We start from the raw sequence: 12700 nt of genomic DNA, 5'->3' as shown, positions 1-12700 counted from the left end.
CAAGCAAAAGTGTGGGATCGTCGAACTGGGTTTCAGCACTGACACGGAAGGGGAGCAGCGGCTTTTGTTCAATGCATTTGCCAGACAAAATCGGAACCTCTGGAGAGTGAAACAGGAAATAATAACATTTCATCGCATTTCGTGCAGAGTGCCGTGCTCTTGTCTCCGGATGAACAGAAATGGGGGAATGGACCATCCTAGAGAGACTCCTGGAGGCTGCTGTCCAGCAGCACTCTACTATGATAGGAAGGTAAGAGTAAAAGTGCGCTACATCATTTGCAAAAGTACTGACGTGCAATTATTTAAGCAACACGAACTGCAAACACAGTTTTATTGCATTCTGTATGCAAATACCTTAACGTGTTGACAGTTATAGTGCGGCGACGCCTGTTTATTTTCTACTTACAGTTATCTGGAGATACAGAGTGAATTAGTGGCAAATGAATGATTATTCAATGGTATGATTCCGGCGAACATTTAGCATAAACTCTAAGAGCACTGGTCTGCTAACAGTTTTAAAATAATACAGAATCTGTACTTTTTGATACCATAATGAATGACTTCTCGCCTAGGAATCAATGTTATCTTTTGTCGTTTAAAAGAACACCTCTCAGCAATTTCAGAAGAGCTGTTTCAGCACTGGACAGCTCCAAAAACACTCAAAAGCTTAGTCACCAGTTTCAAACACAAATTATGTCCGTGTTGCGTTATACAATGAAACCATATATTTATTCTTTGCTTTTTTTATTTTTAGGATCCTGTTAACAGTGGTGGTGATCTTCCGGATTCTAATAGTAGCTATAGTTGGAGAGACAGTCTATGATGATGAACAAACCATGTTTGTTTGTAATACCTTACAACCTGGCTGTAACCAGGCGTGTTACGACAAGGCATTTCCAATTTCTCATATCAGATACTGGGTATTTCAGATCATTATGGTGTGCACACCAAGCCTTTGTTTTATCACTTACTCGGTGCACCAGTCTGCAAAGCAAAAGGAACGAAGATACTCCACTGTGTTTCTCACATTGGATAAAGACCAAGATTCTATGAAACGCGAAGACAGCAAGAAAATTAAAAACACAATCGTAAACGGAGTACTTCAGAACACAGAGAACTCAACCAAAGAAGCCGAACCCGATTGTCTGGAAGTGAAAGAAATCCCAAATTCGGCCATTAGAACTACTAAGTCTAAAATGAGGCGACAAGAAGGGATCTCAAGATTTTACATTATCCAAGTGGTTTTCAGAAACGCGCTGGAGATTGGATTTTTAGTGGGTCAATATTTTCTTTACGGATTCAACGTTCCCTCAGTGTATGAGTGTGATCGATACCCCTGCATAAAAGATGTAGAGTGCTATGTTTCCAGGCCAACGGAAAAGACTGTTTTTTTGGTTTTCATGTTTGCGGTCAGTGGGATTTGTGTAGTACTGAATTTAGCAGAACTCAATCACTTGGGATGGAGAAAAATCAAAACGGCAGTAAGAGGGGTGCAGGCCAGAAGGAAGTCCATTTATGAAATTAGGAATAAAGACCTGCCTAGAATGAGTGTGCCTAATTTCGGACGCACTCAGTCGAGTGACTCCGCATACGTGTAGCACTCTTTTATAGAATACGTTGGACAATTTGTGATGTACAGTTACGTTTAAGAGAATGAAGATTAAATTCCGGACATTTCCATTCGCCAATTGTATTTCATTAATTGCGCGGTGGATTGATTTTTGATTTTCAATGGACTGCAATAACAAACGTGTGTTTGTTTTTCTTATTAAATTGCACTGATGCAACTTTTTAGTAACGTTTATACTCTGTACATCGCTTGACAGCACATTGACGTGTTCACAAATTTACTCGTTTGTACACTGCAGAGCTACTGAACTCGAGGAGAGTAAATACGAATTGCACTATGTTGTGAACACCTGGAGCCAAACAAGCCCCAAATTGTGCTATTGACAGTGATTTCTTACCTACTTTCCACCTCTTACAATCATTCTGTCACAGCGAGTTGGCAATGTTTGGAAAAATATGTACTTCAAATGAATTTTAAATCCTAATTACGGAGAATCGAAGTAGATGAAATTCTATAGCTTTCTGTGTTTTTTTTTTGTTGCCTGTGTTCACACCACTAACCTTAACGTATGTAACCATTCCATTGCTATATAGCTGAACTGCAAAACAATATCGGGTGGATTTGCTGCAAACGCTAACGTCTGTGACTTCCTTAATTTATTATACACCAAAGCGCCCATTGCTTTCATTTGTCAAGAACTGTTTTCTTGCTTTCGTGTAATTAAGTGCCATACATGTATATATACATATAAATATATAAATACATTAAAATATTCATCATGAAAGCGAACTTCCTGCTTGCATTATGCTTAATGCTGCCCTGTTTTGCTTTAATTGTTGTACTCTAAGTGGAAATGCATATAATCCTTTTTTTGCAATTATTTGAAAATAAAGCTCTAATCTTTTTTATACAAGAAACATCTCCATTTGCAATTTTTTAGGTTTCAGTTCATGGCAACACATACTGTTATTCTCATTATTCTAAAAAGCACTTCCCCAGATGCTGATGTTTTTACTTAAGGATATTCTCACAAAGACAATAATGTCAATCATTCACCAACACTGAATATGTGCCGAGTACTTTTAGTGATACGAACTTTAACAAATGTAATGGTGTGTAATGCAATGTGAGCTGAATTCTGGTTTTCTCACCCAGAGATCCAGAATATTTTGCCTTTGCTCATAGCACGACCTCACTAGTATGCCCACTAGTTTTCTACCATACATGGCAATCATATAAGGCTAGAATCTAAATGGGTCACTCACCTGATCTTGGAAAGAAAAGTGTGCTGCAGTTGCTCCCTTTTGTGTTACCCTTGCTACATCTCATTTTGTATCAATGCTACTTAGATATAAAATCTATGTGCTGTCTGTGTACCTATCTATTGGCACGTTGTAAGAATTATGGAATCTACTTTATTCGTAAATATCAGACAGTCAGACAGATATGCGGATGTAAACTGCATGTCCAAGTAAGATGTGTCTGCCTTCACTGCATCAGGATGACTGTACTGGAGTATGCAGCAAGATCCTAAAGATCAGGGGAAAACTGACATGTGAGATCATTTTCAGAGTGCTGATGAATGCATTTCCAATGCAAAAATGTTGCTGAGAAAATGACAGCACTAGGAGGTCTGTAGATTCAGTCTAGAAATGGTTGACAATGTGATATGGGATTGCTGTATCACCTTGTTTTTGTGTATATATAATTGTGAACATCTCTTATAGGCCATCATTCATTGGGTCAGGAAGCATTCCAACACTATCCAAAATGCAAATGTCTGAGCAGCAATACAATAATTTCATCTCCACTTTGCAATAAAGTATCCCCTGCATCTGCATATATAGCACATACAGTATACAGTACACCTAGTGCTTTTGAAAACATGTACACATACTGTAGACAGTTCCTCCATAACAACAAATGAAGGTGAACTGTACGTCTCATGACTATTGAATTTAACCTTATACCAAGGTCCATGTCTGCAGAACTGAGAAACGGGGTTGCCAAAAAACTCTAAAACATATGCCCTTTCTAAAACATCTACTTCAAGGATCTTGGGTTATGTATGAGTAACATAGTGAATTTTTTATCACTGGGGTTAAATATTTCATGCTATCATTATTGTTGTCCCATTCACACTCACTTTCTGAAGCAAGAGAAAATTCATTTTTCATACCTTGTTCTGAAAGCGCTTTTCAATTGACTGACAGCTATGAGGACTATATTATCTTCATTTTTTTCTGCTTCAGGATTGGCAAAAATATTTATAAAATTAATGAGAAATAAACTAAATGTCATATTTAAGGTTTAAACTATATCCCATTCAAAATATTTACAGGAAAACACCTCTAAACTGATATTTGAACATGGACTTGCATATTAACATGTAAAAAATCCTTGAAATCACTGCTGCGATATTATACAGTAACTGCACATTGATCATCATAGTAGAGCAGGTCATCCTTAATATAAAAATGACTAAACGACTCATTGAAAATATCGCATTAATTACTGACCACATTATTAGCATTGGTATGGAGTAAAAACTAGATACAGTTCATAAAAGTTTTCCTGATCAGATTTTAAAGGTGTATTGCACTGCTTGTACTCTAGTTGGTTATATGTTTTTCAAACAAAAACATTAAAATGACGACTACCTACAAGATAAGTTTTCAAAACCCCATCTTCAACAATTTTCCTCTTCTATTTTCATAATTAATTAATATTATAGTCTTCATTTTGTTCATTTTAGGTGTGCATCTAAGGCATACATTAAAAAATTCATAATTTGTTATATAGTAAATACATTGAACAATGTAATGCCTTATTTTAATTTTCTAAAAGCACTTATGAGCAAATTCATTTTTATCTTGTGATGTGAATAAATATCCCCTATGAAACACTGTTTAGTTGCAAACTATTTGGGAACTGTTCAGACTTTTAGTTAGAACTTCGAAAAGTCAAGATATTGCATTCAGAAATCTGAACTCACAGGGGATCAACGGATATATGATTCATTGCAGAGATATTACTCTGCAGTATTACATTTGAAATGATTTGAGGGTGACTGTACTTGACTGTAGTATCAAAGATACTATATTCCTCTCCATTTTGCAAGCCTTAGATGAAAATGCATTTTTTTTACTTTAGACTAGCCTTCTGAAAAACATTTTCTCAACATCCTGGAAAGCATCTACCTGAAGAGCAGTTAAAATTTACTGTCCCATTGGTATTTCATAACATTGTCACACTTGTGGTTTCTTTGCATACCATGAAAGTGCTGAGTAGATGTACAAAATACATTATCTTTAAGACAAAGTAATTTACATTTATTATCTATACTTAAAAATATGAGTTTCAAATATTCTACACAAAAGTAATGTACTAATACAAGTACTTTAAAACTTAGCACAGTATATCTCTACCAAAATAATTTTGAAGATATTGTATTTCACTAAAAAAGGCTTTTAATGGATTCACAAGCACCTTCAAAAATCAACATTGCCCTTTCATTTAAATGGTCTCTGTAATACACTTTGGATTATTCCAAATAAAGAAACATCAAAATGAAATGAAAATTGAATTAAAAAGTAATTTGCTGCCTCAAAACCATAAACCTGAGTGCAATTTAGAATAATGTAGCTGCTTGTTCATACTCTCAAACATACCTATAAATATTTTTTTTGCTCAGGATAATGAGCTTAGATAGGGTTGAGAGCTCTCTATCACAGCTGTGTATAAAATGAAAAATTGGTCTTTAGACATTTACTTCAACCTCCAATTCAGCATGCTAAAACATTCTTTTATTGTTCCATGTAAAGTGACTTCAAATTTCAAAATATATACATTGTTTTTATTATAATAATTTTTATAAATCCTTAACCGTTATAGTGGGCTTTTACTAATTTATTTGGCTGATGCAATTATCCAACGCAATTTACATGTGTACAGCAGGATATTTTACACTAGCAATCCAAAGATTTCCAAAGATTGCTAGTGCCAGTGTACGCTAGCAAGAGAACAACAGCAGTGCCCAACCAACAAACATCCAAGTACTGTACACACAATAGTACTATGCCTTTATTTCTACCAGTGTTCATTTTAAAAAACACTGCTGAGAGGAAATTTTTAGTATTAGGCATCTGTAATTACTGTACATTCTTCTATATGACAAGTAAAAGAGATAACAAGTAACAGGGAAGATTAGCTGCACAATAAGTATGATGTTAAAGCTGGTCATCAAAACAGCATATTCCTGTCACTTTTGTTTTTCAATTCAAATCACAGTGATACTACTATACTATTTAAACTACCAAATAAAATTAGAATACACAAACCTGATTTTCACTGCGTTTATTTTTTATCAATAACAACTAACCATATGTCCACCTGGTGTATAATACTTACTGTATAATACTTGTAATAACAGCCCTGTAAAGGGTTTTAGTCGATCACAGAAAAAGAATAAAAATGATAACTATTTTCCATTTTCATATTATACTGGCAGCAGGCATCCAGTACTGTCTTTGAAGACATCTACAGTATCTTTACATTAAACTTCAGTATCTAAACAAGATTTTAATTTGTTTAGCAGAACACAGTGCCTTTCATAACAATAGAGTGTTCGCAATTTAAAAGTAAATCTGTATCCACCAAGTACATAAAAATGACAACAAACTGTTTGCCTACAACTGTGAACAAAGGTGTGACAAAAAAACAAAAAAAGTAATCAAAAACATTTTTTCTGTAACATGGTTTTTGCTATCACAATTAGCACCATACATTCTCTGATGTAAAACTATGCTTAAAACAAGCATTCATGTTTTATGCAAAACAGAAAATGACAACTGACCATATTCTTGATATTCTTCTTCCTCTACTAAATGACCATCGAACCATGCCTGACTTAATATTTTAATTTGAAAATAATACAGCAAACTAGAAACAATTTGCAGGAGGAACCCAATTGTCTTTTCCTTAGTTTCCACAATAACCAGCTGTTGCTGTTAATCAGTATGTCTGCCGGAAGGTGGGAACACAATAACAAATATTACATGCCTATTACATTATTAAGAAGATACTGGCATCAGCCCAATACAAGACCTGCACTTAGCACTATGAAGCTACCATAGTTAACTAATGGGTGGTGTGGAATAGAGATAAATATTAATCAAAGACCTTTTACTTTGTAGGAATTCAGTGTGTCATGATGAGAACTATCATATTTAAAAAAATAATAATTTAACTAAGTAGAAAAAGAGATTCAGTGAACAAGGAAAATCTCACCTGAGCACTCTTTTGGGCAAAAGAAAAAACTTTGCACAGTGCAATTTCAGTTTATTTAGATACAAATTAAGGAGAAAAAAATACACAGACTATCTTAAAAAAAGTATTTTAAAAAAGACTTATTTTTGGAAATATATAGATACACACATATTGTATATAGGCATATACTGTACAGCATATATACAGTACATGCTGCTTTTATTAGCACATTACTCTGCATCATCCAACACCAAATATTAATAGAAAAAATCTAATAAATACATGTACCACACATACAGCAACTATACTCAGTTTCTTTGAGAACAGGCTGCAATATATTACTTTTCTTCTTGTAATGCTAAAATAGCAACTCAGACTTCAGTCTTTGATGCTTTGTAATCTTCCACACCAGTCAATATTTCTCAAGCAAAAAAGCTGAACATTCTATTCTGCAGTGCAAAAGCAGAAACAAATCTGCTCCCTCCAGAAATCCTTGCTATTATAAGGCTGAAGTCTTAAAACCCAATTGCTTCATTCTGTCCAGACACATACTGTAGTGTATCACATGGAAATCCTCTTGCAACCCATTGCATCCATACATCAATCTGGTTTTCCATTCTCTGTGTCTAACATAGCATAAGTGTGATACTATTGTTTAGTATAAATACTTTTTCTTACCTAACTGTACCCCTCCATTCATTACCAGCGAGCCTTTTATTGCTGGTAAGGTTCATGGTAGCACAGTGCCAATCCTGGAAGCACAGGGCACAAGGCATGACTACACCCTACTCACGAGGCCAGTCCATTAGAGAACACAAACCCAAGCACACGGAAACAATTTAGTGACACCTGAGAACCTAGCCAGTGTTCCGAAGGGTTAAAATAAAACCTCACATTGAAAGCATGCAAGTTCCACACAGAGAGCACCTCAGTCCAGAAATAAACCCAGCAACATCAGTTTTAATTACGCATGAGCACTGAAAATGCATCATGGACAGAACATTTGTTTTAAGAGGTTTTCTTTAGATCCCTGTTCACAAAGCTTGTACTGTATGTTGCTTCCTGAGAATACAAAGCCCACCTGGTTGTAGTAAAGCCAGCTGTTACATCAGATAAGTAACAGACATAAATAATTACACTAAACTTATTGCAGGCAGATAGACACTGGACTATTGCCTAGGACTAACATTTCTCAACAAGAGCAAAATTTGATAATGCAGTTTATAAATATATCAGTTAAAAAATATCCAAGGACAAAATGTCACAGCTTTGGGGTTTTAAGTTACTTCTTAAGATATATTAAAAGTAGAATTGGTTAAAAAATTATCATAAATTGATTTTGTTTTCACATGCTCTTCCTATCTGTTTTTGGGAAAGGAAAGAGGGTTTTTTTAAATTAGCAATTAAATAATAATTTATGTGTATGATTTTGATGCAAAAAACACAATTTTGCAGAATGATTTAAATTTAATTTGAATAAACGTGATAAATACAGGCATTTTTACTTAATATCTGACATCTGTCTACCACAACTCAAATGTAGAAAACTATCACAGACAGAAATTAAAACCTTTTTCACAGAACTATTTGTCTCCGTTTTCCTTCAAATTGGAAAGAAAAAATGTGTACGGCCTGACAATAGTGTTTAGTTTAAATTATAAAAATATAATTAACAGCTCAATTTATGTAGCAAGCCAGAAGCCATCAAATGTGAATTGACAGAGATTTAGATAGTTGTGCAAAATGGCATGAAAGATGTATTAAAAGCTAAAAATCAATTGTAATAATGTTAAAAATAAGGTGAAGTGTTAAGTAGAGTAAGAAAAACTGCATTATAGAAAGAAAATCAAAGAAAAAATCAAAATGCAAGGTTAGAATATGTCTTAAGATCTTTCATCAGAATATAAGTGCTTTATTTACAATCTGATACAATACACTTAATTTGTGCTATTCATTTTGTCTCTCCTGAGGAACTGGTTCAAATGAGGAAAACATTAAAGAAGCTCTTGTTAGCATAAAGATGTTCAGTGCCCAGTCATCTCAATCCACTTCAGCTAGCATTTCCATTGTAACTGCCCATGGTAAGCCACTTGGAGTATTCAGAACACATCGACAATTTAACTTCTGAACAAATGTTGTGGAATAATCACCACCTATGCTGTTTGGATAAAGCATAATTAAACCGCAGAGGGGCTTGATTTGTCTAGTAAGATTTATTGGGGTACCTAAGCCAAAACCAGCCATGGAACCTTCTAATGATGCAAGGGAAAAATCTAGGGTGGAGGGATGGAAGCTCCTCTCATTTCTTTTGGGGTTTCCGATAACCCCTGTCAATCCGAATGAGTTGTCATGAATGAGTCACCCCAATATATTTTGCTATTTGAATTCATGCTTCTTCTCTGTCTTAATAGAGAGATGTGATTGATTGTGTTTGCAAGTGTTCTTTGAGCAAGCTGAAGAAAAAGGTGAGTGTAACCACAGCAAGGTTAGTCTCTAGCCAGAGACAATGCCAAATGAGAAAAATGAAACGCACAACAATGCATTAGCAAGAAGTGTGATATTTATAAATGGGTAGGAGGAAGTGGGCAAGATTGGGGTTTAACCTCCTTAGTTTTTATGTAACTGTTACAGAACAGTTTCTTTTCTATGTTTTCAATTGTACAAATGTGTTCTTTGTGTTTGCTACTGCCCAACCACAAGAAAGATGATGACACCCTTGAAATAAAATGGCAGCAGTTGAACTAATTTAGCACTACAGTACAGCTGTGTGAGTGTTAATCATGAGGCAAGAGATCCCTCTCTCACTTTGTCATTAAATAGAGTGTAAATTTCAGCACTAATTCATTCCTCTCAGAAGCAGCTTTGTGTGGATGCTTGAAAATTTAAGTTAATGCCAAACCCATTACACTAAACAGGCAAGCAAAACAGCATTAAAAACAGTTGGCAGGAATAGTGTCCTTTTTGTTTTGGTTTTCTCATGCCACATGTCTTAGGCCTCTACCATTATGTCATACTTGCCAAACAATTATTCATGTTCTGTATTTCTTTCTAAATTGCTTATCTTCAAGACAGGAATATTGTTGGCCATATCCCTGTGCTTCTTGGGAGTGGGTTTGTTTCACTCAAAGAGGCTGATTATGACCTGTCATGCTAGAGCTTTCTCTACTCACTGTCTTTTGACTAATCAATCCAAAGGCTTATAGTGTGTGGACCTGCCTGACGAATACCAAGATTTCTCAACTCTGAAACACAGTATAATAATTTTCACATCCATGAGACATGATTATCCATATTGATACAATGTGATAGTCAGTAGAAAATCCACGGCTTAAAGTCAGAGCCATATAGTAGAAAGCATTTTAATGCATCCAAAGGACAGCCTACCTTCCTCAAAAATCAGTACAAACAGCTTAAAGACCTTTTCCAGCCCTTCACAATGACAATCATGTTTCACTAACAACAGACATTTCAGAGTATTTCAGGTTTTTTCAACAGAGAGAGAGAGAGTTTTGTCATTTTATTTTTATATATATTTTGTATATGTTATATTTGTAGATTTTATAGATACTCATTAGGAAAGTCATTAGTAGTTTTCCCCCACTATCCCTAGGCCTAAGATGTGGTCATACATTTTAAAACAAACTTACATTAAAGGTAACAAAACAATAAATCCATCAGGTATTGTTTTCCCGCATTTATATTCTTCATGCAAGTGCACAAGTAGTGCTTTTGTGCATCAGTGAGTGTCAATACCCCAAGAATATCACAGACAAGAATCATTGAATCATATTACATATACAGTATGTAAATCTCATTATAAAGTAACATGATGTACTGGGAAAAAATGATCTATCTCATTCTATACAATGTTGCTTCTGGGAAACATTATCATTAAAATAAGAAATAATGAACTCCTGAAAAACACTGAAGTGTTTACGGTCACATAATTTACAACCTCTCGACAATGGGAGAAGCAATTATATAATGCAAACAGAATGTTAGACTATACAACTAATACTAACTGTAGGATTTAAATTGAGGCTTGGTAACAAATCACAAATCACTAAGTATACAGTAAGTATACAATTTTTGTCACAACTTTACCAAAAGGATATGGCTGTTCTGGAATCAGCCCAGAGAAGAGCAACTAGAAAATAAGCTTGGGTTTAAATGAATGTCCAATTCCAACAGTTTAAAATAATTTAATCTAGACAGGTAAAACAATTAGGGAATGTGATTCAGGTATTCAGCATTTTCACAGGCATTGATAGTTCCAATTAAGGTCTTCAAAAGCAACAGAAAACCACAAAGCAGAGGACACAGATGGAGACTAAGGGGAAGTGCATTTAAAATTGATAACAGAAGGCACTTTTCCATGTCGAAAACAAGTTACCCAGCCATTCTGTTCAAGCCTGTAAAGTATTTTGGAATCTTTCAAGAAATGACTGGATGCAATCCTTTGATCAAATGAGCGAGATACTCATTAGATAGTCTGAATGACCCCCTCTAATTCACAAGTTTTTATTTTTAAGATCCTTTGATTACAAAAGGAACACTCTAATCTCTGGTTAAAGATGGGAAGAACTTTTAGGATTCAACACTCCTTCTTTGCATTTGGTAGCACATTTCAGGTGAAATGTGGTCAACACACAACCCAGTGTGCACAGTGAAATGTTATGATATGTCACCTGTTACAGTTCTTATGAACACAGTAAATAAAGCAGGCATATTTCTTTCGAGTCTGAGGACCAACTCAATGTAGAATCTTTGAATTAAGGCCCTGCTTTCATGTTAATATCTGCATTTTTGTAGCAGATGCACATTTACAGGCTGTTCAGTTCGAGACTAGGTTTTAAAAATTAGTTATTACACTCTTTTGACTGCTGTTCCTGAAATGCAATTCTTTCATTCCCAGCAGGCCCACCTTTATGCTTCTGGGTCTCTGAAAATCAAGAGCAAAAGGGAGCTGATGTGGCAACATACTTTGTGAATCCTGAGTTCTGTTTGAAGACCATTTCTCATCTTTGTCCCTCTGATCCCACTGTGTGAAGACAGAGCCTAAGGAAGCCCCCCTTGGGCCATGATCCATATGCCCTCGTCATCTCACAAGACAACAGAAGCTAATCTCTGACAAAGAGCCTTTGTCAGCTCTCTTTCCAGTATCCCTTCACATAAGCTGTACATTTTACACACAGATAAGTCAGCTTTACTGTCACGTACTGTAGCTTTTGCACTTTTTTAAAATCGATGCCGCAGAAGGAGAGAAACATTTTGCTGTGTAGAAGCACCTAAAGCAACCCAAACATGGCAAAAATGTAAAATTCTGCATCAATGTAACACTTACATATGAGGATGAAAGGATGCTGCTTCGGTATTTGAGTCATGATTTGAACAAAAAAATTAAAAGACATCTATGACACAGAAAATTGCACAATGTAATATCAGTTTCATACCAATTATACTTTTACCTCACGAAGCCTTGTTTTAGCACAAGTAGGGAGTACAAAGAGGTTAAAAAATAGCTCAGAGTAACACACAGTCAGTAGCAAAGCAGGGGTTGAGGTTAGAACCCTTGAAAACCCTCTCATAAAAAAGCTGTTAGTTCTAACACTTGTAAAAGGTTTTCATTTGATTGCTCCTATGACAAATTGTAGTAGAAATTTTATTTATGAAGTACAGGTTTGCACTTTATGCTTTTATTACACAGCAGTGTGAATGAATTCTAGAGACACTTGGGCCTCTTCTGTATAATATCACGGAGCTACACCTGCCTGAATTCTCGGCCTTGATTTAATCCTTCATGAGTCCACTTGCTCAGGTTTATTACCTTCTCATGGGTTAGGGAATCCCAGTTATACAGTA

General features: G+C 35.2%; 1 protein-coding gene across 1 annotated transcript; it reads left to right on the top strand.

The window, feature by feature from the left end:
• On the top strand, window positions 1-1633 carry LOC148828261 (gap junction delta-2 protein). The gene is made up of 2 exons (XM_088926096.1): window positions 1-250; window positions 755-1633. The coding sequence occupies exons 1-2, from the start codon at window positions 180-182 to the stop codon at window positions 1596-1598; spliced, it is 915 nt and encodes a 304-aa protein (XP_088782222.1). The 5' UTR covers window positions 1-179; the 3' UTR covers window positions 1599-1633.
• The last annotated feature ends 11067 nt before the right edge of the window (window positions 1634-12700 follow it).

The sequence above is a fragment of the Atractosteus spatula genome, chromosome 9, assembly GCF_055471065.1.
Source record: "Atractosteus spatula isolate fAtrSpa1 chromosome 9, fAtrSpa1.hap1, whole genome shotgun sequence".
NCBI lineage: Eukaryota > Metazoa > Chordata > Actinopteri > Semionotiformes > Lepisosteidae > Atractosteus > Atractosteus spatula.
The sequence above is the reverse complement of the archived record's forward strand: the minus strand, read 5'-3'. Positions and strand labels throughout refer to the sequence as shown.

Excerpts from the sequence above, each read along its gene's own strand:
- LOC148828261 (XM_088926096.1), top strand. The coding sequence starts at position 180 with ATGGGGGAATGGACCATCCTAGAGAGACTCCTGGAGGCTGCTGTCCAG. Across the intron at positions 251-754 it reads CACTCTACTATGATAGGAAG|GATCCTGTTAACAGTGGTGG; the intron begins GTAAGAGTAAAA and ends TTTTATTTTTAG.